A 27,573-nucleotide genomic window follows, 5' to 3' on the forward strand; every position below is an offset into this window, starting at 1 on the left:
ATGGTCTCTCCACCCCGTAATGCCCCCAGTTCTTTACTAGAAAGGCAGAGGGACTCACCACTGTGTCTGATGACATTTTCTTACATCCCCGTGCCTCTGCCCAGCAGCCAATGGTAGCATATAGGGGGTAAGGTGGGCAGCTCACAGGTAGCAGAGCTGGAAGGGAGCAGAGAGCTTGGGCTACTCCCCTCCCCCTCTCTACACTCACTGAGGACATTTCTCACTTCACCAACCCCTCCACCCAGCAGTCTAATGGCAGCCTTTCCTCCCTCCCCTGTGTGGGGTAAAGGGGAAACAAGGCATGCCCTGCACTTGGTTGGGAGGAGGGGCACAACACTATCTCTAAAAGGCTCACAATCACTATTCTAGTGACTTCCTGGATGGTTTGGAATAAATGCAAAGAAATCCAGAACTTATCCTTGAAGCTCTGTCAAACTTTGACAGGAAAATCAAGGAGTCCACTTTGTATAAATACATTGGAGTAAATCCTGTGGGCCTACGTTCAGACCTGATTAAAATTCTTGTAGTGATCTGAAGGACTCTGAGATTTGAGCTGGTTCCAATGACATCTAATTCTGATTTTCACTCTTAAACAAGATAGAATGGGCAGAGCCAAGATGGTAGAGTAGCAAGAATCAGTACAACTGAGGTCTCTTACACAAAACTCCTCCAAACAAACCTAGGAAATGTACCAGACCAAATTTTAGTGGGACATCCAGAAAAAGGTCAGCTCACAATCCTAGAGATAGAAAGATCAGGGGATACTGGGGACAAGATCTGGCCAAAAGAATTCCATGGGCAGAACACTCCAATATTCAGAAAGAGGATGTTCAGAAAGGCAAAAGAGGTCTCAAATCCATACCGAGCCTTAGTATGATGTTTTGGTGGTGTTTGATTGTTTTCTATTGTATTTTCTTGATTCTATTTTGGGACTTTTTTTTTTTTTTGGTAAAGATACTGAAGTGCTTTGCCCTTCCTTCTTCAGCTCATTTTTTAGATGTGACAAACAGGGTTAAGTGACTTGCTCAGGGTTACAAAGCTAGTAAGTGTTTGAGGCTGGATTTGAACTTGGGAAGATGAGCCTTTTAGACTCCAAGCCCAATGTACCACTTAGCTGCTCCTTGAGGCATATTAGGCCACTGTGATGGAGAAAATTTTTCACTTACAACTGAGTTCTGATCACAGATCCAAGGAGTTTAAGAGGTGAAGATCCTGGGTTGAAATGGCTTTGGGTCAGTATTAAGAAAGGAGGAAGTTCAGAAGCCAGCAACAGTAACAGTAACATGACTGAGACTCTAGAGAGGCGAGCTGAGTCTGTCATAACTTTTAGCCCAGTTTGCAAAGAAATAACCAGGGCAAGAATCCTAGATCAAAAGAGAGCGCACAATTCTATCACTGAACTTCTGGGCTTTCCAGATGGCTGGTAGATGTTAAATAAAAGATGGTAGATGTTAAATCCAGTAGTTAAGTCCAGTAAATCTATTCTTACTCAGACCCAAACTTAGGTCAGACACGTGTAGAGCTCAGATCAGGGATCAGACTATTTTGGGAGCACTGAAAACTTACAGATCCCCAGCCTTTCCCTAAGATCTTGGAATAAAACAATGCTCAGTGCTCTAATAAAGGGGCAACAGATCATCTGCTAACAGGTATAGCAGGGCCAAGCCCTAATACCAAGTCCAAAGTCAAGAAGCAGGTGGAAAGAATGAGCAAACAGATAAAAAAAATGGCACTTTAAAGAGCTCTTATGAAAGCAGGGAAGCTTAAGATATAAACCCTAAAGAGAATAATTCCAAAATGTTTACAAGCCAAGCCTCAAAGGAAAATATGCTTGATTTAGTAGCCACCAAGATAAAGGAGTAAAAAACTTTGAATACAGTGTTCTGGAAAGCACAGGTTACAGGCTTATAGTTCAGGAATTACCCAACAAAACTGAGTATAATCAGGAAGGGTAAAAAAATTGATCTTTACTAAAATAGAAAACTTTTAAGCACTCATAAGAACTGTTACATAGAAATTTTGAAGTTCAAACACAAGAGTTAAGAGAAAGAAAAAAAGGAAACACAAGTTAACAATGATATAAAGGACTAACCAAGACTAAACTGTTTAGGGGAAGCTAGGTGTCTCAGTGGATAGAGCAACTATCCTAGGCCTATGGACACACCTACTCAGGCCTAGAGACAAAAGGTCCTGGGTTCAAATTTGACCTCAGATACTTCCCAGCTGTGTGATCCAGGGCAAGTCACTTAACCACAATTGCCTAGTCCTTAGCACCCATTTTCCTTGATAGATATGACTTAATGTAGCCATTAAAAATTACTTTTGATGTGGATAAAATTGCAAGGAAAGTTAATTTAATGTGAAAAAAGTGACTTTTTACTCTTTTGATTTATTATCAAATATATCACATCAAGTTTACATAAAACATAATAACCTAGTTCATTCAATGCTCAGTACAGTATAAACTTTTTGGCTTTCTTTCCAATTTATTATATGCTAAAGTTAAGACTTGTAACACAAAATTGTATTATATGTATTTTTCCTGCCTGTTTAAGTAATCGCTCTCTCTCTTCCATTGGGGATCCCATGCTTTTGTCTTCTGCAATCATTTGATCACGATGTGACTCCAATTCATAAAGTTTTTCATAAAGAAGTACAGCCTCCTGTTTTACCTGGGAGTGTGCTATTTCCTAAAGAAAAAAAACACCATTTACTTTGTAGTTAATAACAAAACAGGCTTTGTTTTATAAGTATGAGCTAAATTGAAAAGTTTGTCACCAGCATCATAATCAATTATGATCAACAAACATTTATACAGTACCTACATATGTGCTAGGCATTATGCTAAAATGCTAAAGATAGAAATCCAAAGAGTAGAATAATTCTATTCTCAAAAAACTCATGTTCTAATGGATTTTAAAATATAGTAGGAAGAGAAAAAGTATCAAACATGCAGGCCCCATCGTGGCTCACAAAACTCCCACATGCAGTTCAAACCATATTAAAATATAACAGCAGGAATCCTTATTTAAGGCTCTGTTTCTATTTGAGTTTGATATGGAGACCACTACAACTTATATTTTTATGGGAATATTTTATATGTCACAATGTTAAACAAAAATAGGAATAAAAAAGTAACATTTTGTTAATATCTAGTTTTTAAAAATACCACCGTAATAGAGGGCAAGTAAAAAATTCCTATGGTCATATTTAAGCCCTTTTCAGCATAGCTTCACAAGAGATTTTGGCCTACCCTGTACAAATGGTCTGCCTGGTTCTTCAAGCCACCCATTCAACTGAATGGGCCTTTGGAGGGAAAATATATCTTCCCCCTTGAACAGATTAGAGAAATATTCTTCTATGAGTAGAATGACACTATTTAAAAGTGGCATGCATTAAGGCGAAGAATTACAGAATAAGTTAGTGAAGTAATCAGTAATTCTTGGTGCTCTAGGTAACTCCCTAAGAGCTTAAGTTGCAGAGAAGATGCCAAGCTATACTGATAATGGGAGTTTCCTCTTTTGGGAAAACCCTTAAATCACAGGTTCCATTTTTTTCTGTAAAGTAAAAGTATTGAACTTTTATCTCATCATTTTAACAGGCTGTATTTAATCAGCTATTTTAATAGTATAAGATCATAAGGTATCATTTTATGATATTCTGACATTTTATTCAACTAGAATCTATTCAACTAGAATTTATTCAAGCTAGAAGCTTGATGACAGTTCTGCCAAATTAAAAAACACCTAACTATACCATATCTGCCATTTGCCTGTCTACAACAAAAAGTGGGGAGAAGCAGACAGATGTTGAATATGATCACAGAGGCTAAGATGGGAGCAGGAGAAGAAAAATCCACAGGATCATAATTAAGTAACATTCACTTTCCTTGAAATAATATAATGGTGGTGCAAGGAAGGAACCTTCTTTTTTTCTTCTCAAACTGGAAATGTTTATGATCTTGAACCAAAATTAAAATTGCAGAACTATTTCAAATCACTGACTTATCAATTTGTAACTTTCTGCACTAGGAATGTAAAGGCCTATTAAGTGTCCCGTTAGCCTAATAATTTAGTTCACAATTTGACCAGACCCAATTATCTTCTATATTTCAGTAGCAATAAAGTTTTTATTCCATACATACAGTTTCCAGACCTTCTTTCTTCATATTCAATGAGTCTAATTCCTGCTGAAGTGTATCTAATTCCTAGATTAAAGAGGAAAAATGCCAAGGGTTAGTGTGACCCAAGTATGAAAATAAGTTGTTTCTGTAATATTTCAAAATGACAAATATTGGTGTGAAGTAAAGATCAGAGATTTGAAGTTCTAAGAAACACTAGAGGTCATCTGATTCAAACCCCTCACTTTATTCATAGAATAATGAGGCCCACAGAGAGGAAATTGCACAATGTCACAGAGGTACAAGTGCCAAAGTGAGGATTTGAATTCAGATCTTTGGACTCCAAATCCAGATTTTTTCCCCATCATACTATGCTGCCTCTAATAATCATCAAAAATATATTTTAACTAGAACTTGAGAATTTTATTTTCCTATTTAGTTGATTCAAGATAACATAAATTACATGTACAATATGTGTGTGTAAAATATAATTTGTATATTTTGTTATAGAAAAATCTTTACCAAGAATATCACTTTGCAAAAACACAGGCTAAACTGCCAAATTTAAAGGTATTTTTACACTTAGCAGCGTTATAAGACCTGTATATCTAATGACTTTTCAAATTTAAAAAAGTACAATTATTTAACATTAGTCTTTGAAGTGCTTAATAAATTATTTTTCATTCATTCATTATCTTAAGGTTAGAATGCACTGACTCCTCATAAAAAGGTCTCTATATAAAAGAACCTATTTTAATTTTGACGTTTCTATGATGACGTATTTTGACGTTTCTATGATGCCTTTATTTCAAGGTATAGGTGACGTGACTCCTGTCCTATCTAGTTGCCCTATAACTCACACTTAGTGCTACAGAACCATAATCTTCTTGATCTCTATGAAGGGAGGGAAAAATACATATGAAATTGACTCATAGCACTTATATAGAGTCCACATTTCTGCTCTCATTTAGCTCTATTCCCCTACCCAAGATGAAAAATAAACATACTTCTTTGAGAATTTATCCTTTTTGACAGAGTAATAGATGAGAGGGGTAATTATTTCCTGGTTCTGGTTCAAATTTATTTCATACTTCAGGCTTTTGAGAAGAGATCAGGAAATGAAAGAAGTAGGAAAAGCCAAGTATTTCTATTTCTTTCTGTAAGGGCTGCAAAGTTGTGATATGTAGATGATTTCAGAGCTGTGAAGATGAGATTAACTCTTCCCTGCCCATTTTTAGATTTAATCACCAGGAGCATATATATACCCTACTTACACTTGAGTAGGGGAGATCTGTGACTCATGCATGTGATGACGAATCAGAATCAACTGACTGCTCCCTGGGCAATCCTAAGCAAAGCTTTAGCTGTAATTGGTAGATGTAAAATGGAAGGAAGTCACAGGAAGTGACTAACAGGAATGATCTTTAAAAATGCCAAGAACTTCCTGTGAAGAGGTCTTTCATCTTTAACTTGACCTTGGACTGCTTCTGTTTTCCTTAGAACTACCATGTGGAGTGAGTGAAAAAAGGCTGACTCCTTTCCTGGATTTTCTGAAGGGACTAGCCTCAGGAGAGGCCTACCCTCTTGAGAGAGGCTTCCTGCATCTCCAGGTCCTTGGCTCAAGGCTGAGGCCCCTCCGGCTAAGGACTAATTAGCCATGCCTGGGTTGAGCCAGGGGTTGGAGCAAAATACTTAGTGTGTAGGTTAGATATCTTACCCTATCCTCTCTCTGATTTTCTTACTTTCACTCTCTCTATATTTTATCAATAAATTGCTAAAAGAAATTCATTTTGGAATTGATTAAATTCCTATCTACCCTACTCTTAAATAATCTAGTCCAACCTTTTATATTAACCCCTTACATTCTGGTCCTTACAGAGCCCTGTGGGGAAAGGTGATAGATATAAAACCTTTATGTCCTGTTGTACTCTTGTGTTTATATGAGGGCACACAATGATAACAGAAGAATTACCATGTATCCCTATAGTATTCATCAGATGGAACAAAGGGAATATTAGGAAGAAAAAATAGAAAGACTCTTTGAGATTCAGGGAGAGATGTAGCCATGAATAAAACCAAAGTAAAATATAATCCTAGAAAAACATGGTTATCTGGCATCACCATAGGATAATCTGATCTAGAGAGAAGATATCTAATATCTATCTATCTCTAAGCAGAGCACACTAATGCCCTGAGGGACTTTTATGGTATAGGTAGCTAGTTCCTTTAGACAGCAGAGCTATTTTATTTTCTGTCTTTATCATCACATTTTTTCTTAGTTGTCAAACTACCAATAGTTCACTACTACTGCCTTAACAATTCTTTTACTTCTTTTTTTTATTTTTCAATTTTCCTGTTTGTCAATTCTCCCATTCTTTTTGCCATGAAAGGATAGGGAAGAGGAAATACTACAACTGTTCCTTTCCTCTTGGTGCTTAAATTAACCAATCCCTGTGTGTCAAATGTAATCCTTAGCCTTGCATTTCTTTCTTATCTTGGTTGTTTTAATTGCTGTTTGCATTCAAGAGCTAGGCTTTTGCTGCCACTTATATCCAAGTGAAGGAGAATGGCTTGGAATTTCAAGACACTGGGGGTTCCAAAGGGCTAATCACATTATACAACTTCTGAATGTACAACTGAAACCATAAATTTAATGTGTTTAAAAACTTTTAGCCTAAAAATAAAGGAATTACCTGTAATAATTTTTCATTTGTAGTTTTCATCTCAATATACTTGACTTGTTTTTCAGGAGACATATTTTTAATAATGCCATCTGCTGCTTGTTTTTCTTGTTCAATTTCCTCTTCTACTCGCCTAATTTGTTTTTCTTTTCTGGAAAAGAAAAAGGATATATTCTTTCTATCATGCTGAATAGAACAGTTAAATTTAGCAAATTAATTTTCATCGACAAAAATATTCAGGTCAATGTTTGTGATTCTAAAAATCATTTTGCTGTTGTTGTTCAGTTGTTTTGTTATGTCTATTGCTGCATGATCCCATTTGGTGTTTTCTTGGCTGATAATGGAGTGATTTACCATTTCCTTCTCTGGTTCATTTTACAGATGAGGAAACTGGGTAAATGGAGTTAAGTGACTTGCCAAAGGTCACACAGGTATTAAGTTCTGAGGCCAAATTTGAACTTAGGAAGAAGTCTTCTAGACTTCAGGCCCAATACTCTATTTACTGGGCTACCTCACTGCACTAAAAAAATAAAAAATTAGTTCTATAAAAATTCTCTTCTTTTTCTTCCTCAAAATTTGTACACCTCTAACAGCTGACCTATCTCATCTCTTCTACTCCTTGCCAAACTGCTTTCAATAGACATACTCTTCATTCATTAGAAAAAGAGTTAGCAACTATATCAAGGAATCTCACAAAGATTTTCATAAAACACTAGGGGGAAAAGGTAATATATTAAAATAAAATATTAAATTTCTTTCAGTTTCATTGTTTAAATGCTTTAAACTTCTGAATACACATATACATGTATATAGATAACTATGTATAAAAAACATGTATATGTGTGTATGTGTGTATTTTTCCAGTCTATGTTGACAAAGGGAGATAAAGAGTTCTGAAGATACAGAGAAATGGGATCTAGCCAGGAGTGTGCCATGAAGATCCTGCTAGTACCTGCCTGCTGCTGGGCATTAGGTCAAGAAAAGGTTCTAGATCTGGCACAAAGGAATCCGACTTTGTGTGAAGAATAGGAACTGGTACCATCTAGCAGCACTGTCACTCACTACTCACTGATCAGAGTGGGACAGTGAGGTTGGTCCAAAATGAACAGTCATGGGTCTTAGGCTAGTCTGATACTGAACAGGGAGCAAGTGGTGGCTGTATGGCTTTGATTCACTGAGAGGAAAGAGTACTAGTCAATGTCATGCTGTGAAAACACAGGATTTGGGGTCAAAAGGCCTGGTTTGTTAAAATGTCTGCTTCAGCCACATTCTACTTATGTGATACTGGGCAAGACTCTAAACCCTCTGGATTTCTGTACCTGTCAAAATGAGGCAAATGGATGAGATGACTTCCGAGGTTCATCCCAAATCTACATTTACAATGTGAAAGGTGCCAAAGACCCAGACACTATAAGTTCTACAGGAAATAGAAGCTTTAACCTTGAACCTCCATTATCCTACAAAGGCATAAAAACCTGGTATTTTTAAAATTTTGGATCTGTCTGGCACTGAATCCATTGCACTTTCACTACTAGTCATTGTTTGCCCAAGTTCTCCACTCAGATGTTCACAATACATAAATGAGAATTAGTTTCAAATCTCATTTTACTGAAGGTTAAAACTGCAGTGTAGGAAGGCTGTATAACTTCTGAATGGTCACATCACATGATGACCATTCAGAGTAGAAATGAAATTAAAACACAGGGCTCATCTTTTTGCTTTCATAACAGGAGTGTAATTCCACTTATGTCAAGATATGTTTATATGATCTATATTCCTTTGTCATAAAAATGAACAATTTGCTAAAGTGAAACTAAATGAGAAACTTGGTAACATTTCCTGTTGGCATCGATGCAAAAATATTATACGTCCATTGTTTTAAGTACTGTGGCACCTACATATTCCAAGTATGACTTTTCTTATGGTTATGTCATTTTTATCCTTTTACAAAGTGATGATTCATTAATCATTAAAAACATGAAAATGATCCACAGTGCTTTAGTTGTTATGTTGGGTACTGCCTATGATGATCTTGAGAAACTATGCTTCTAGTCAATCTTTTGCTAACGACGTCCTAGCCTCTTCTTCTTTTTTTTTTTTTTTTTAAATCATGAAGTACAAAGGTTAAAACAAAGTGAAATACTATTACAACACATAACTTCTAATGGCGAAAAAGGAATAATACAAGATCTCAACACACCTAGTTTCCAAAGGAAAAATAAGGGTAAGAACCTATTCTATCTGTAGATTTAAAAAAATACAATAATTTTATGCTGTCCTCTTAAGTGCGTATTATAGCATTTTGTTTTAGCCACAGGACAAAAACATATTTGTACTTTTTTATTACTAGAAGGAATGCGAACCTTGAACACAGTTAAGAGAATATTTTCCTGATAAAATTATACATTAATACATAGAATTGCTTTTCTTTTATAAAATCAATGTTTTGTTTTTTCTACCAAATTGTAAATTCTTTTAAAAAATCATCCAAATGCTTTTATTTTGTGAAGTCTGTTAGCCAATATGAAACCAATTTTTAAAAACTTAAATTGTTTCTAAAATTTCTGTAAAGGAAATGTATTAACAAAAAATTAATTTTAATTACTAAAACATACTTGTTGCTACATATCAAATGATAACTTCCTAGGTGGCTCAGTGGATTGAGATATAAAACTAAAAGATTCAAAGAATTTGTATTTGAAAATAGAATGCAAAGAACTTTGCTTTCTGTATCTTACTCAGCTCTTTGTAATGCACAGGATATGTAAAAAGAAACAGAATTAGTGTAATGAAAAGAAAATTATTTCAAATGAACAATATTATTGAGTTCACATATGCAAATGCAATTTCAAACTAAATAGAATAAAAACAAAACATCCCATGATAGTAGTAACGACCTATGACATTAGCAATGACCTATTTGGTGAGATTCATTCTTTTGTGATCAGGTAAATAGATGATACCTATTTTCTACTATAGTCACTAAAAAAAATAAAATAAAATAAAACTTTTGATTAAATCTTCTTTTAATGATACACTGAATCTTTAGTCAATAATATTTGGTTATTAAGACAACTCTCTAATTTGGCATATGATTAATTTTAGCCTCTTATTAATACTGTACTACTAACTACCTCTGTGACCTTCTGTAAGTTACCTAAGATCATAAGATTTGGAATCAGAACACCTGAGCTCACATCTTGGTTTTGCTATTTACTACCTATGCAACCTTTGCTTCTTTGGATCACAGTTTTCTCATCTGTAAAATTAGAAGATTCATAGAGTCAAGTGCATTTCTTTCTTCAAAAGTCCCTTAGCTTTAAATCCTTGGGTCTTATATTAACTAGATACATACACATGTATATTAACATGTAATTATCAGTTATATTAACTAGATATATACATGTATTTACTCTAAACCCTCCCTTGCTGCTCCTAAAAAATTCTAAATGGTAACTAAAATAAAAGGGTGGGAAAAAACTTTTAAATAGAAATGAAAAAACTGTAATGGAGGGCAAAAATGGAAATTTTTATTGTCATTAAATGTAGCAAATTATTTTAGACCCCAATTAATGCCAAAATCATTGAGTATTATAATGTCAAGATCTAATTTAAGAATATTCTGCTACCAGCTTACACTAAGGTTTCTTAACCTTAGGACCATAGTCTTGGGTTGGGTTCTTTTAAAAAAAAAAGCTAACAGTGCTGCTAGGTGGCTGAGCAGATTGAGAGCCAGGCCCAGAAATGGGAGGTCCTGAGTTCAAATTTGATTTCAGACACTTCTTAGCTGTGTGACCCAAGGCAAGTCACTTTAGTCCCATTGCCTAGCCTATACAACTCTTATGCATTGGAATCAATTTACAATATTGATTCTAAGATGGAAGGTGAGGATTTTTAAAAAATAAGCTCTTTAAATATAATTGGTTTCCTTTGTTTTTCTATGTATTGTTTTTATATATTTAAAAATATCATTCTTAAAAGGAATAACATTCGCCAAAGGGCAAGAGGGGTCCATGACAAACAAAAAAGTTCAAGAATCCCTACACTAATTTAGAATGTATTTGACTGAAAATTACATAGGCTCTCTTGGATACTACCCATTAAGAAAGATTTCTATTATTCCTTAAAATACCTTCTCTAGAGCCTATTACCTCATCAAGTTTTCATCCCATGTCTCTTTTCTTCCTCAAACTCCTAAAATCTACATATACTTATTGCCTCGACTTTGTTTTCCCTCACTTAATTCTAATCCCCTAAAATATAGCTTCAGATCTTCTTCCTCAACTAAAAGTGCCTTTCCAAAGTTTCCTGTGATCTCTTTAAATATAGATATAGACATATACTCACACAAATATATATGCATACATACTATATCCATATATTTTCAATCTATAAAAAAAATCTGTCTTTGTTCCCTCCCATTTCACCACACTGCTAATTTAAGAATGAAAGACAAAATTCCTGTTGCAAATACAGTCAAACAAAAACACTTTTTATTTTTTTTTTTTTACTTTTTCATATCCCTGGCAAAATAGGTCTCATTCTGGACTCTGAATCCTCCACCTCTGTGAGGAAGTGAGTACCATATTATATCATTAGACCTCTAGAATTATGGTTGGTCATTATACTGATCAAAGTTCCTTTTTCTTTCAAAGTTTTATTTGCCATGTTGTATTCTCCAATTTATCCTCCTCAGATTCCCATTCTTTGTTACCTCAAAAAGGGCTATTAATATTTTGTACATCCTTAGAATTTATTTTGCTTAGGATTAATCCCTCCTAATCCTTCCTCCAGTCCCACTTTATCTTTTCCTTCTGTTTCTCTACTGAGTGAAATATAGTTCTGTTCTCAGCTAGTTAGAGCTTAGACACTATATTTCAAGAAATCTTAAAAAAAAAAAAGCTGCCCACACTTATTAAAACTAAAGTGCAAAGTGGAATTAGAAAGAACCCAGTAGTCACTCACTTCCTGAAACTCAAAAATAAAATCTACCAGAAATAGCATAGTCAAAATCTAGAGCTCCCAGGTTAAAGAGAAAATACTTCAATAAGTTAGAAAGAAAGATTTCAACTTCTGGGGAGCCACAATTGGGATCATATGTAACTTAACAACCACCATGATAAAGGACCAGAAAGTTTTGTATGAATGATATATGTATTGTTTTATTGGTTTAGGGATAAGAAGTAAAGTGGCTGCCTTGAGGAAAGAATTAGAGTTTTAATCAGAGCTGAGAGAGTGGTTTAATTTCAGATGTGACAGTTATAACCATTTTTCTATGTCAATTACTCTCTCTGGCAGTTGGGAGTTGGTCTCTGGCAGTTGGCAGAGACACACATTCAAGGACTCTCTCTCAGGGCTGCAGGAGGTAACATCTTTGCCTCTCTCTCTGTCTGAGGGAAAGATCTGAAGGAGCTCAGTGTTTTACTTTCCCAACTTGGGAAACACTATTGAATATCAATTGTGGTTTTATACATTCTTTAACTCTGAGAAGACCAAAGAAAAACCTGGTCTTTGGTTTGGACTCACAAACTCAGAGTCCTAATTGGATTCATGTTGAGACTCAACCAGCTAGCCTTTGCTATTTTATAATTTGAAGGCAAAGTTAAGATTTATAAGGATAATAGTGGTAGTTTTTATTTAGATAATATAAATTTGGGTTAGTCAGATCAGGGAGGATTAGTGTAGCCTGTGAAACACAGGAGAAGCGGTTCCTTGCGGAATCTGGGAGTTTATTTGGGTGGATTTAGAATCCCTTAGAATTAGAAATCCTTTATTTATCCTTATATATGTCAATAAATACTTTATTTTTATAATAAAAGTCTCTTTAGCGTCCTTGCGCCTGCCCTGAAGGGAAGTTCATATTTGAGCTTCACTTCATCACTGAGGATACTTTTAATTACCTTTATCAAAAGTATCCAAACAGTTTTTGAACAGTTTTGAACCTATATTGGAACAATTTTTCCACCTAAATATTTTATTTTTGCAACTCGACAAATTTATTTTTACAGTTTGGCAAGCTAAATAGGACAAAGAACCTAACTGTCTGATTTTAAGGGTCCAATTGTCAACTTAGGCAGTTGGAACTGTTCTCAGCAGGGGGTCTATGGAAGCCGCTAGAGCTGAACTCTAGGTGGCTACAAAATCCATCTCCCAGTCAACTTGATACAAAGACTCTGTGCTCTCAGAAAACCTGGTGAATTAGCTACATAAAATCACCATGGGATTTTCTGTGTTAGATATGACTTCTCTCATTTTCACTATTGTACCAGAATATGTACAAAATGTACTTGTTTATGACGTTCTAATGCCAGTACTCTCATTGATGCTCTTACAACTAATCTCTTATGTCCCTGTGCTATTGTTTATCATGTGCTTTTACATGATGATCAAATCTTTGGCAGTTGTGTTTAAACATTTAAAAGCAAGCATCAAGCAAGTTACTGCAAAAAGTGATCTAGAGACTAAACTAGATAAAATGCAAACTCAATATGAGGAATTACTCAAGGCTAAAGGGCCAATGGCAGAAACTAAAGAACATGAAGCAACTAAATTAGAGAGTGCAACTAAATCAGAAAATCCAACTAAATTAGAAATGGAAACTGAAGCAATAGAAAGCAAAACAGCTCATATGTTTCCTTTAAGGGAGGTACCTATAGTGTCCCCAGAGCGTGGTGTAGTGAATCTCATGTGCCATAAAAAGTTTACACAGGCTGATATAGCCAGTTTTAAGAAAAATACTCCATCACATGAAGAAGAACCCATGGGTGTTGTAAAGCTGTGCAAGCATTTAATTAAGCTTTGTAATCCTTCTTATGTAGACTTTGACATCCTTATGGATGAATTATTAATGAAAAGGGAGAAACAGCAAATTATACAGGACACTAATAATAACCCCTGAATGCCGAAAGGCCAACTTGGGATCCTGGTTGAGAACATAACTCTTTTTAGAGGTACAGAGACTTAACTACAGCCAGGGAGGCAATAACTGAAACTATGAGGCAAAATTCCAGATGCCCAGGAACCTGATCTAAATCTGAGTACCTAAAGAAGGAAGTGGGAGAGACTCCCTCCACTTTCCTGGATAGAATTATTGACTGTGCATCAAAATGGGATTGGGTTGGATACATTAACAGATGAAATAAAAATTTAAATCACATTCACAGGCAGTTTGTAAAAAATGCATGCCCTGTGGTCCAAAATTATTTTTGGAGTAACTGTCCAAATTGATTTGACATGGGTCTTGATGAAATTAGGGGAACTGCAAACTGTTTTCCAAGATGAGAAAGATAGGCAATCAGAAGAGAAAAATGATATAATTAATATCTTAGCCAAAGAAGTTTAGAGAGCTTAAACAAAAACTGAAATCCAGTCAAGTGCAGGAAAAAACAGTAGCTGTACTAAGAACTTATAGACAACCCAGAAATCATTACAACCCCAGACAATGCAGACGAACCCCAAGATGTTTTCTTTGTAACAGACCTAGTCATCTCATGAGAATGCAGATTTAGGGGACAATTCTTTGGACAAAGCTTCAGGGGAAATCACGGCAATAGATTTAATTGCTTTAATGGATTTATGCAAAATGGAAATAGAAATTATGGGTTTAATAATGAATTTAATAATGCATTTCAGTATGGGAGACCAAACTACCCAAATTCTTTTGATACTGGATGCCACCATAATTCACAACAAGCACCATACCTTAATACCATGCAAGAATATATCAAAGCAGGAGCTCATCCAAAATATTCCCAAGTAGCTGGTGGGAATCTCCAAAAACTTGATATGCAAAAAGGTGCAACTTCATTATGAAGGTGTGCCAAGGCCTGTGCAGTTAAAAATATAGTATATGCAGAAAATGGACTAGGAAGTATGGGCAATGGAATTAAAAACTAATGAAAATTACAAAGAGATTTTAAAAACATGGGAAATTAGTGCAGGGGGAAATAAATGAATAATTAAAGAATGAGGAACAGGAACAAGTGTTGAGTTTTCCTGATCCTAGTGTGTTAGCTCCTGTGATACCTGTCCATTCTCCAGAAAATAGCACAGAACTCCATGTAACCCTAAAAATAGGAACACAAGTGTATGATTGTCTCTTGGACACAGGTGCTGCCAAATCTGTGTTGCAGAAATTCCCTGAAGATTGCAAAGCAGTAGGTTAAATGGAAGTTGTGGGAATGATGGGTGTCTATCATCATTGCAGGCAAAAAGTTTTAAAACAGCATATGTATCTATGCTTGGAGGGGATCTTGCGCTTGCTGAATACTTCACAGAGTTACAAAACAGGGTTAGAGAATTACAAGAAATGGGAATTTTACTCAAGGGGGTCCATTAGATTATACATTACATTCAATAAAACCTGGAGATTCAGTTTACATTAAAAAAAAAAAACCTTTAAGTATTAAGTGTACTAGAGTAAGAAACATGGCTGCGTTGCTCTGATGTGAAAAAAGCAGCAGAAGAACAGATTACTTCAGACAACACAACTGCAGTTAAAAAGATATCAAAAGAAGAATGAAATGAAGACAGAGATCAAGATCAAGACAAAGGAGAAGACAACATAGAAGAAACATAGATGACAGCAAAAAGGATAATTGAATTGTAACAAAGACATTGAAAAACAAATCAATGCAGAGAAGAGGAACACAGACTGATTATGGACATGAACTGTAAGATTTTTGCACCATTCTAACACTACACACTCACTATAGTTGCAAACAAACACTGTGTAATAACACAAAGACAAAAGACAGTAGCAAAGTAGATGACTTTAAAAATGTAGGAAGTATTCACTACAAAATAACATACACATATAGGACACATTTCTCATAAACTCTGCAACATTATAACCAGGTGATGAGTATCCATAGAAATAAATGAATCACCTTGGGAAAATAGTAATTCTACACATTAAAATAATAAGATCTTATCTCACAGGAAGACTTTAAGTGTTCCTAGGAAATAAAATCAAGAAAACATACATAACTTTCTAAAGAAAATCTTTAAGTTTTTCTTAGACCATCTTAAGGAGGGAAGTGTATTTTCCTCCTGCAACATGTAAATAGTTTGTACATAACATGTTCATAGGTGTAGAAATTGTACAGATCTGTATATTTATATAGATGTATATATAAATTATTTAAAAGTTTTGATTTTATTAGTATAGTAAGTTGATTTTGAGTTTTAATATTTTGGTTTTCTGTATTAATGATAGGATAAGGTCTTAGCATAGTAAAAAGTTTCATTTGAATTGTTCAAATAGAATTTGTAAAATGAAGCTTGCTTGAGTTTTGCAGTTATTATTTTAGATAGACTAGTTTTTTGTAAAACAAATTAGTTTGAAACTGTATTTTATTGTTTCAAAAGTTTTTCAAAAGTTTGAATTTTGTATTTCCCATTTTGAATTTCTGTAATTGTATGTTTTGCACTTGCATTTGTACAAATATGTTTTCATTGATTAATTTTTTATTGAAATTTTTTTCTTTTATTTATATCCCTAGTACAGATTAGCATAGATAAAGTGTAGCAATAAGAATAGGATAAAATAAGCATAAGATTAAGATTATTTTTAGGAAATATAATAATAATAGGGTTAGCCATAGCTTTAGAATTACATAGAATAGCAAGCATATGGAGAGATTTTTTATCTCTCCATATGCTCGAAGGGGGGAAATTGTAAGGATATTAGAAAATAAGTATTATTTTATTAGTTTAGGGATAAGAAGTAAAGTGGCTGGCTTGAAAAGAACTGCAGTTTGAAGAAGAGCTGAGAGAGTGTGTTAATTTCAGATGTGACAGTTATAACCATTTTTTCTATGTCAATTACTCTCTCCGGCAGTTGGGAGTTGGTCTCTGGCAGTTGGCAGAGACACAGACTCTTGGAGACTCTCTCTCAGGCCTGCAGGAGGTAACATCTTTGTCTTTCTGTCTGAGGGAAAGACCTCAATGAGCTTAGCATTTTCCTTTCCCAACTCGAGAAACACTATTGAATATTGATTGTGGTTTTTATAAATTGTTTAACTCTTAGAAGACCTCTATTGAAAGTATCCAAACAGTTTGAACCTGATTGGTGAGTTAAACAGTTCTGAAAAGTTTTGAACCTATTTTGGAAGTTTTTCCATCTAAATATTTTGTTTTTACAACTTGCCATTTTATTTTTACAGTAGAGAATAGGAAGAAATTATTAAGGATCTGAAGGAATAGGAGGCAGCTGGATAGCTCAGTGGATTGAAAGCCAGGCCTAGAGATGAGAGGTCCTGGGTTCAAATCTGGCCTCAGGCACTTCCTAGCTGTGTGACCCTGGGCAAGTCACTTAACCCCCATTGCCTAGCCCTTATGGCTCTTCTGTCTTAGAACCAATACACAGTACTGATTCCAACACTGAAGGTAAGTGTTAAAAATTTTTTTAAATAAAAAAATAATCTGAAAGGATGGATTTAAATAATAGTCCCTCAAATCTGTTGAACACTTACCCCCATTATACCACATGTTGCATTAATTAAATAATGAGATTTTTCCCCCCAAGGAGAAACAGTATGTTTTCCCCATAAACAAAGTACATTTCCTAAAGAAATAAAAATATATACAACCACCTATATAAATGTGTCAACTATTTAAAAGCCCCTGTCATTACATTACTCCAACTAAACATATTTCACAAGAACTATAGTAACAAGAAGCTTATCATCAAAATGATTTGCTATAATGGTGGTATTATTGTTAGGATTAGATTGGTGAATAATTGAGTCAGTTTCCTTTATCAATGCTAAATGCCTTTTAAGAAAAAAATTAAAATATAATCTAAGAAAACAAAACTAAATAAAATACTATAATATTAAATCTTAGCTTTATGTGAAAAACAATCTATTTTCTTTTAGGCCCTAAAGATGAAAATCACAACCATCTTAATCGTGCTTTGGGAACTCACACTATTAGCAACAGGCCTAAGCTGTACTTTTAAAATGGTAAGTTTTGAAATGAGATATTAATTTTTTCATGGAATTTTTATTTGAATTAATTCACAAGAACTGATTAATGTGTAACCAATCTTAACTCCCGAGGACTGGTGAGGTCTACCTCCCACCTCTTGGTATAAATATGGTGAGTTATGGGTATATATGCTATCAGATATGATCAGACTTTTAGTCTGTATGGCTTAACTATAATTCTGTCATAATACAGGGATCTTCTGGGGAGGTAGCTGCTGTGAAATGACAGTCATATAGTTTTGAAAACATCAATAAACCATTGAAAAAGGAGTCAAACTGGCTGAATATTCTGTAGGAATATAAATAGTAAAAGCTTGACCAAGCAAAACAATGGTTTTAAAAGTTATCATTGACCTATCTAATCAATATATTAGTCTTTTAAAAAAGTAAAATATTCAAAATCAAATCTATGAACTAGGAATTGATTTTCTTTATAGCAGATATGGTTCCTAAAAACATACATTTAAAAACAGTTCAACAAATATTATATTTCTCCACCATCATAAAACTAGAAATGAGGTTCTTAGGAGAGGGGGAAATAGAAATGGATGGAATGAATTCCAATATACAAATATACATCATTTAACTCATGAATGAGGAAGCCTTTTAAAATTCCTTATTTATGAAAAAAATTATGCTTTAGAAAAAAACTAACATTTATGTTTTATTAGAATTTTATTCTAATAGAGGGCCTTTTAAAATACATTTTCCTACTGGGAATATTAAAAAGGCTAGTTTTCATTATGTATTGAGTGGGATTTCCATACACAGGATTTCCTTTAAATGGGACATATCCACATATTATGAAGCTTTTCTCATGGTGAATCATTAGGTAATAATAGTACTATTATAATATATAATTGTAGTGAAGGTGATAGGAGGAATCCTCTCTGGCCTGTTTCTCAATTAGGTGAGCTCTTTTGGGGCTGGACATGAATTCTAGCCTTTTGCTAAGATGACACAGAAACTCCTGATTGGTGCTCCCAATGATTTGGTAATCCTTAATACATACAACTCATAAAAAGCTGTTTCTGATTTTTTATACCAATATAGAAGAGATGATAAAGTATGTGTTAAGGGTGGTGTCAAAAACCACTCATTCAAAAAGTGTCACCTTCCCTATGGGATAAAGGATCCATAATGGATCCATTTCTTTTGAGCTATGTTCAGGCTTTTCTCTCCCTTGGACTTCTAGCAATTTCAGGAGGTGTAGGTTATTGTGCTCTGCTTTCTTGGAATTATCATTTCAGCAAGAATCTTGGCACATGGCCAGGAAAGGGAAGAAGGCGTACATATAGCTACATGAAGGGCAAGTTAATCCAGCAAATCACAGGATTCACCTTACTGCCTGTTATATCAGTATAACAAATACAAAGCTGTCTTTTGTGGTTTGCAAGTAATGCAAGATGTCCAGATCTTATGGGAGGTTAGTTTAGAACAGGGTTTGTCATGTTTAAGTCCATAATACCAAAAGATCAATTATTGAAGTCCCCTTCTTCAAAACCAATTTCTTCTCCTCCCTGCTTTTCAAAGCAATTGTATCAGAGTATTATCTTCTGATAATCGGATAATCCTTTTCTGGTTAATGCTTTTGTTCTTTTTTAGGATGGCAGTCAAAACTTCACTGCAAAGAACTATACTTCAGTTCCACAAAATATAAATAAAAATGTTACTCTACTTGATCTCAGTTATAACCAGATCACTCTGAATAATACAGACATAAGTATTCTTCAAGCATATGTTTTACTAACTGAACTTAATCTGAACAACAACAAAATTGTCTTCCTACGTAATAAAAGTTTTGGTAGTCTTTCCAATCTGGAAATTTTAAGTATTAGCAGCAACTCCATCAATACAATTGAACAGAATGCTTTTGTAGGATTAGGTAAACTAAAACAATTGTGTCTTCGTCAAAACAAAATCTCTCAAATCAATCCTTATACCTTTATGCCCCTAAAAAGTCTTATGGCTTTGAATTTGCAAGATAACATGATAAATTACTTTGATGTTCCAAGACAATTTCAACTGGAAAAAATAAATCTACATGGAAATCCATGGAACTGCTCTTGTGGTCTACATAATTTACAGAACTGGCTGAATACCTCAAAAGTAATGCTAGGTAAGTTATAAAAATTAAGATATTTTAAAAAAACCAAAAACTTCACTTCAAGTTGTCCTTCCTGTAAAGACTTATACATAAAATGAAACCATGTAGAAACAACGAATTTGTTCATATTTTGAATAGAAAATAAGTATTCTGAAAAGCAACAACCAAAAACATCTATATATACATATATGTGTAATACACACACACATTTTGTGTGCTGCTACTTGCACTGAAATTTATATCATTATATTTTTGATGGCACTTGAGATGGTTGTTTTACTAAAATACTTTTCCTATGTGGGATATGCTAGTGACAACAGATACCTTATAGACTGAACTATATGTGTAGACTAAGCAATTTACATGAGAGCCTAATGATAAAGTATTTAAAATATAACTATTTTAAAAGAGGCATACTCAGAATTAGATTTTATGTTTAAAGATATGTGAATGTCATTTTAAATGAAATATATGCTTAATGGGTAATTTAGTATCTTCTCACAAATCTTTATTTGTTCCTTTATATATCTCCTCCAGATACAACTAAAGACCTTTGAGTTTCTTGGTGTCAGAAACTCTGTCAGTTTTTCTTAATTACCATCTACTGGTACTTTAGCTTACAGTATTCCTGGGACCAGCCTCTTCTAGAGATTCCTACTTAAATAAACAACAGCCTTCTCTCTGGCTCTCTTATCTCCCCTTCCACCTCTCAAGCTGAGAGAGAACAATTTCAGGTATTTTTATATGCAAAAGGTAACAAGCCTTCAGGACTCCTCCCACCCACCCCAATCCCCTTGGATGAGGCAACTTTCTACCATATTCCTTTTTTTTTTCCTTTTTATAATTATAGGGATATTACCATCTCCTAGTTATTACTGGTGTAACTTTCTACTCCATACAACCCAAAATGTATATAAAATTAAATTCCTTTTCTTAGCAATGTGTAACTTTTACAATTGACTTAGTGAGACTTTTTAAGGAAAATATTTTTGAAAGTGCATGTGTATTTCAGAGTGAACAAAAATGAAAAAAATTTTCTTTACAGTATGATCAAATAGTTTATAAATGCAAAAACTATTAAGGGTACTACCCACATAGGGAAAATTTCAAAATCTGCAAAATAAAATGTTCCTGAGATCTTCTATATATGAATATATTCTCTGGTGATAAATTTAGTTGATATGACACTATCACTAGTCTGAATGAACCTTAACTGGCACAAACTATAAAGAAGACAGGTATTTATTATTATTTTATTAATATAATATTTTATTAATAATTAATGTTTTATTAATAAAACATTCTATTTATTCATGTGACTAAAAATTACTCAAGTACCCAGTCTATAGAGAAATGTTATGGCTATCCTTACATTTGCAAAGTAATGCATATTATTATCAATTTATGCTAATTTAAATATCTGTGGCAATTCTATCAGTACAATTAAACAAACTATGTAGGCTTAAAAAAATTCTTTATTTCAATGAAAATTATAATAAAAGTAATAAAAATAAATAAAAGCAAGAAGCCTGGATAGAGGGCTGATTTAGAGTAAGAAAATCCTAAGTTCAAGAGCTTTTGCTGACATACAATAGCCATGTGACCCTGGGGAAGTCAATTTCACTTCTCAGTGCCCCAGTTACACTCTCCAAGACTTTTAAGTTACAGAGAAAGCACTGAACTACAATATTAAAGGGAAATTTTTTCAAAGCTCTCATCCCTACTCCCCCTACCCAAAAGACAATATAGTATGGAAGAAGGAATACTATAGTAGAAGTCAGAGACTTAGGCTCTGGTCTCAAGTCTGTCTCCAAACAGCTTTGTGAATTTAGACAAAAATTTAACTAACATGAGATTTATTTTCATGAATAACATGAAGAGGTAGAAAAGATAAGCCAGGTTCCTTCTAGTTCTAACCTTCTATCACTGTATGACTTCAACATAAACTAAAATCAATTAATTACTTCCCCTTTAATTAAAGCAAATTTAAGTGAATATCAAAATCCCTTTTAAAAAGTAATATTTTTATATTTATTATCTCTAGATAAAGAACATTAAAAATAAGAAAAATGAGTTGAAATAATAAGATGAAAGGAACTACATGTTGATATAAATTGCTATTAATAAATCTTATCAATATTATCTTATAACGTATTTTCTCTCCTCAACAGAAAATGAGAATATCACAATGTGTAGCTCTCCAGATGCCCTAAAGAACTACAGCATCAAAGTAGCATCTTACAAGAATGGATGCCATTCAAAATCACTCTTAACTCAATTTTCTAATATTAACTTCAAGTCTTCTGCTAATCCAACATTTTTTCTTTATTTTAATGATACTTCAGACAATAAAACAAAAAATGCAGGTAATGTACTAGATTTTTTAATTTAAATTTTTATACAGAAATTTAAATTTTCACTTTTCTTACTATATCCAATTATACCACATAAGAAAAATTTCATCATTATTTTTCAAATATTTTTATATGAAGAAAAAATTTCTAAGTCTACATACATTTTATACATGTTGCAAAACCTAAGTAGACTGCAAACTCCTTGAGAATATGGATCTTTTTTGTTTCCTAAATATCATATTTATATGGTGTTGCCATTTGCTTTCAAATGCTTACTGATTGAATTGGATTATAAACAATGTATTTAAGTTTTAAGAAAAAAGCAATTTGACAAAGAGTCTTCTCAGGTAAGAAGGTTAAATTTTTTTTAAACAAATATTCAAAATCTGTGGATTAATAAACATTAATTAGGCAGATACTCTGATGCAACCCTTGTGTTCAACCCACAACTTTCCATGCTGGTATCCCTGGCTCTTCTGTTCTCTAGCTACATTTTTCTCACTGTCAGTTCAATTCATCAAACACTGTTACCAGTGACTATAGACTACCTGCAGGACAGGATGAGAGGTCATAGGAAAAACAGATTTGAATAAGAAAAAGTCTTTATGATTCTCTGCATTCCTATTTTCCCTGAAGAAGCCTAACATCCACCAACATTTTGTCTGAACCATTGATGAGTTCATCTTCTGTCCAATTAACATCTGTCATTTGATTTTCAAAATGTCTTTGTGCTATATTTTTTTGGAGGAGATACTGAAAAATCAAATTCTGGAAAACAAATATTTCCAATAAAACTGTGATTTTTGTATAATGTAAAATCTATTTACATTTTAATTAGCTATTGTACTCAAAAAGTTCAGGGCAATAAATACACAAATATATGAGGTACATCAATTTTCAACATTCTGACTCATAAAATTAAAAATGGTATAGTCAACAGGCAAAAATTCTGCAAAGATGGCTACAGTATAGCAATTTCGTTATTTTGAAAAAAAAAACTTAGTACATGTTATCATTTAAGTGCCTTATTTTCAAAAAGCTTATAATTGACTAAGTTTGTATCTCATGAAAGGTAGGTGGCAAATTAGTTTTTAAAATGAATGAATCAAGAAATTATTTAGGTAATTCATTTTTTACCACATTTTCCTCAATTTGACAAGTTCTTTTTCTTTCTCTTTAAGAATCTGAGCCTTCGGGTAAAAGCTGGGCCCTCCTTGTTGGTGTTGTAGTTGTGGTCACGGTAACTTCAATGCTGATTTTTATTGCTATCAGATGCCCAACATGGTATAACTTTTTTTTTAGCTACAATCATCATCGACTAGATGAACAAGAAGCTGATACATATGAAGGAGATTTTACTGTCTATCCCAATTCTCTCCCACAAACACCAGATACAAACCCAGATGATAGTATTGTGATATTTGATCAATTAAGTTCATTCATGGTGGATGAAGATGGATTTATTGAAGACAAATATATAGATACTCAAGAAATGCGAGAAGAAAATTAATTTTCTTCAAAATTTAATTCTCTGTGAATGGACTGACATCTTTTTTAGTTTAATAAGGCAGAGATTTTATTGTGCATCAAATATGAAACCACAGCTAAATCTTCACATATTTGTTACAATACACACATACTCTCATCACTCACATACACTCAATGGCCATTATGCAATGTTTAAAACAGTTTTTAAGAAGCAGACAAACCCAGTAATAAATGGCAAAGTAGTACTCTTAATATGAAGCTCTCAAGCTAATAACCTGTCAATGACTTGACTATTAGATGTTGACTCATTAACATGTACTCTTTAATGCTCTGGTTTTCTCTGTTTATAGCAGATCATAAGTCTGGAGTTGGATAAGGCATCTATACAACCATCTCATTTTTCCCAAGAGGACATGAGTCCTAGAGAACTTAAGTGACTTATCATGGCCTAACATCATACAGGTTGTAGAGCTGAGATTTAAAACCCAGGTCCTCTCACTTCAAATTCAGCACTGTTTCCACTATACCATGTAAAAAAGTGCTGGTACTTGAAAATGGTGGTAATTGAAATAAATTATGTTTTTAAATTTAACATCACTTAGAAAATATAACTGAATGCTTTCTACTGTTCAATGGATTTTCCCTAACTACCATGATAATTTAAGCAGTGATTTACGTGTACCTTATCCTGGAGCAATCACAAAATTAGTGGTCATTGATTTTAATAATGTGGAACAGTCATGACTACACTGACATACTATCTAGAGACTAAAGTGAAATACACAGATACACAAATTTTATTTATCTCATTTCATCACTTTCAATCAACTGTTTGCAATCATAAAATACAATTCATTGTTGTAGATGGCTATGAGAGATATGTAGCAAAATATACTATAATTCTTTACCTTATACAAATGAAAAAGTAAAAGAAAATACTATGAAATATAGACTTTATTGTGCCAGTAAGAATTATTTAATTTGACAGCAATCTGCAAAAGAGTAATTGTAAACTTAAAAATCTGCACCAAGAAAAAAAGTTATTAGAGATAGGTACATATATTCAATGATAATTGGGTAAGATATTTGTCATTTATAAGGACATTTATATATTTTTAAAAATTTTAAGGATGTTTATAATAAAACATGAATATATGTTAGTGGAAGTCATATGCTATTAGGTCATATTGTTATCATATATTGCTGAAAATAATTTAAAGAGTATTCAGAGAATAAGAACATATTCTTCCAACTAATTTAGCAATCTTCTATTGTTGTTAAATAAACATTATTTGACTAACTAAACAAAGAACATCTTTAAAATTTTAAAGGTCATCAATTCCAAAATGTTTTAAAAAATGCATTTTTTAAATCAAAACTAAATCAAAAGCATAGCTATAATTTTAAATGGCATATATTGAAAGAGCCAACTGGGCCATTAAATAGTACAAAAAGTTCCTGGAAGCTGGGCTCCTTCAAGACTCAACTCAAACATCATATTAAGCCCTACCTGGTCCACAAACTAATAGAACTTTCTTCTCTAAGTTATTTCCTATCTACAATGTGTATATTTTGTATATATCTACTTATCCAAATTTATTTCCTTCCTTTCGATGTGATTTTGTCTTCCTCTGAATCTCCAGTCCTTAGTTTAAGGATCGGCACCAAGTAAGTGAGGGCTTAACATATGGTTACTGACTGATTTGAGTATCAAGGAAAAGTTGGTATTGCCATAGAGGTAGACTGAAGCCTACATGCTATTGTTCCATGATATACGTGATTTAGTATGGTAATGGTCACAATCAAGCTAACCAGTAAACATATAATGTTTGTAACATAGTAGTGACAGGCAAGGCAAAAAGATAATATTAAAACTTGCATATTTTGCATTGTCTTTTATTGGATTAGTATAATACCATTCCTTTTACATATGAAAATTTAAAGATAAAATTGTTGCTTGCACATTTGTTGAAACAATTTAGAAAAGTTTTTTTAATTCATGAACCAATGTCAGAAAAATATTTCTTTTCAATATGCTTATGGTTTTTAAACAATTATGCAAGAAACTTTCATCCAGATATTTTTTTAAAAAACATTTTAAAAGTTTTATGGTAGCATTTTAAGACATATTGCTAAAATTGGAATCACTATTTTTCTTAATTAAATGTCAACTAGTCGGAATATATTATATTCTGAAGCTAAGTTACTGGTAATTACAAAGTTACATATTATAAAATGTACAAATATGTTATTTATAAATAATATCAAAGAATTTAAAAATGGATTAAAAGATTATATAAATGATATTGAATCATTCCTGTCATTTTATAAACTAATTTTACATCCTTTATTCTACTTAACACATAGAAGACAGTCGATATATATTTGCTGAATTAATGAATAAATTAAATAGAATAGCAGGAATTGGAATGTTTACAATAGATAAGAAACTATTCCTTTTAAATGAAATTTTGTATGATAAAATATTTTGATAAGTACTTATGATTTTTCTGGAATTTGGTATTTAAATATCAAATCATTTTATTATACAATAGGACCTTGTTTTATGATACCAATACATTCTAAGACCCTTCACATAAGTTGAAAATCATGAATAATAGCAAATCCCATTGTTAATAACTATTTCTTATTCAAATATACCTAGTTACTTTAGGTCTATTCTTAGACTTCTCAGAGCTACAAGCATCACTATTCTTCTACTTTGGGGTAATTATTAATAACTACATAGCATTAATGAAACAAAAAGCACTACTCTGACATGGACATAACTTGTTACAAGTGAAAATGCTAGACACAGACTAACACAGGATTTAATGTTTGGCACAAAACAATATGATGACTCACATTAATGTGTGAATCTTAAAAATTCTCAGACCCTACTTCATAAGATTTGGTTAAGACCATTCCCCATTTTAAACAATGAAAGAACTTAGATCAGGAATGTGAGACCTCTACTCCACCCCTACATAAGTATACTTTAGGGGAAGAAACTCCTTGCTGAACAATGAAAAATACTTAACCCATACTTATAGTTAAGGCAAAAGTTCTTAAGCTGTGCCTATTTTTAGATCTAATACAAAAAGGTGCTATAAGTACCTTTAAAGGTCAGGCAACTTGTGAATTTACAAGGAGCAAAGAGGTGAGAACTTACTCAGAGGTTTAAATCAAACATTTAAGCCTTCTTAGGTGTGAATTAAGAATGGTCTGTCCTTTGAAAAACTTCTACTGTGATTGATAGATGTGAGAACTTAGGGGAGGTGACATAAGAGAAAATTCCCTTTAAAAGGAGGCCTCAGGAGAGAGAAGGAGATTCATTGAGCTGGTGGAGTCAGCTGAGATGGAGCTGGCCTGGTGTCTCTGAACACTAGAATCTTTGCTTGGATAAATCTTGTGGTGAGTGGATAAAGGCCTGACTGATGTTTCTCTTAGGGCTTGGGCCTAGGTTAGCCAGGGCTGGCCTGGGCCAGCCTATCATTTTCTCATTATTTCCTTTTTATCTCTCTCTCCTTTTCTTTAATTCCTCATTTGTATTAATTAAAATCTCTATAAAACCCAGCTGACTTGGGTATATTTAATAATTGGGAATCTTTCCCTGGCAACCACCTTATATTTGATTTAAAAACAAGACACAGTTTTGAAACCATATTTTCTGCGGTCACAATTTAAGGCAACCACTCTGCCACAATTTATGTCTTCCACTATTTTAATCATCACAAATGCCATGCTTCTCAGAGAGAGAATGTACATAGTTGGGCAAAATTCTGCAAGGCTTTATGGTCCTTGGGGAAATGGCATAGATTTTAGCACATAA

General features: G+C 33.3%; 2 protein-coding genes across 7 annotated transcripts in view; one reads left to right on the forward strand and one right to left on the reverse strand.

Moving 5' to 3' along the window:
- Positions 1 to 27,573, reverse strand: part of IFT74 (intraflagellar transport 74) — a 159,785-nt gene that overhangs the window by 61,384 nt on the left and 70,828 nt on the right. For all 6 annotated transcript variants that reach the window (XM_007498087.3, XM_056806644.1, XM_016423836.2 and 3 more), the window contains 3 exons: positions 6,814 to 6,952; positions 4,145 to 4,207; positions 2,547 to 2,690 (listed from right to left, as the gene is read on the reverse strand). In XM_007498087.3, the coding sequence (XP_007498149.1) occupies positions 2,547 to 2,690; positions 4,145 to 4,207; positions 6,814 to 6,952 (346 nt within the window). The remainder of the gene's footprint in view (positions 1 to 2,546; positions 2,691 to 4,144; positions 4,208 to 6,813; positions 6,953 to 27,573) is intronic.
- LRRC19 (leucine rich repeat containing 19) lies at positions 8,894 to 25,628 on the forward strand. The gene is made up of 5 exons (XM_007498084.3): positions 8,894 to 9,025; positions 17,682 to 17,768; positions 19,398 to 19,911; positions 22,071 to 22,265; positions 23,435 to 25,628. The coding sequence occupies exons 2-5, from the start codon at positions 17,691 to 17,693 to the stop codon at positions 23,761 to 23,763; spliced, it is 1,116 nt and encodes a 371-aa protein (XP_007498146.2). The 5' UTR covers positions 8,894 to 9,025; positions 17,682 to 17,690; the 3' UTR covers positions 23,764 to 25,628.

This window comes from Monodelphis domestica, chromosome 7, assembly GCF_027887165.1.
Source record: "Monodelphis domestica isolate mMonDom1 chromosome 7, mMonDom1.pri, whole genome shotgun sequence".
In the NCBI taxonomy this organism is placed as follows: domain Eukaryota; kingdom Metazoa; phylum Chordata; class Mammalia; order Didelphimorphia; family Didelphidae; genus Monodelphis; species Monodelphis domestica.

What these genes read in the sequence shown, in the direction of transcription:
- LRRC19 (XM_007498084.3), top strand. Translation starts at nt 17,691, where the DNA reads ATGAAAATCACAACCATCTTAATCGTGCTTTGGGAACTCACACTATTA. An exon ending in TAAGCTGTACTTTTAAAATG is followed by an intron (nt 17,769 to 19,397) that starts GTAAGTTTTGAA and finishes GTTCTTTTTTAG; the next exon opens with GATGGCAGTCAAAACTTCAC. An exon ending in TACCTCAAAAGTAATGCTAG is followed by an intron (nt 19,912 to 22,070) that starts GTAAGTTATAAA and finishes TCTCCTCAACAG; the next exon opens with AAAATGAGAATATCACAATG.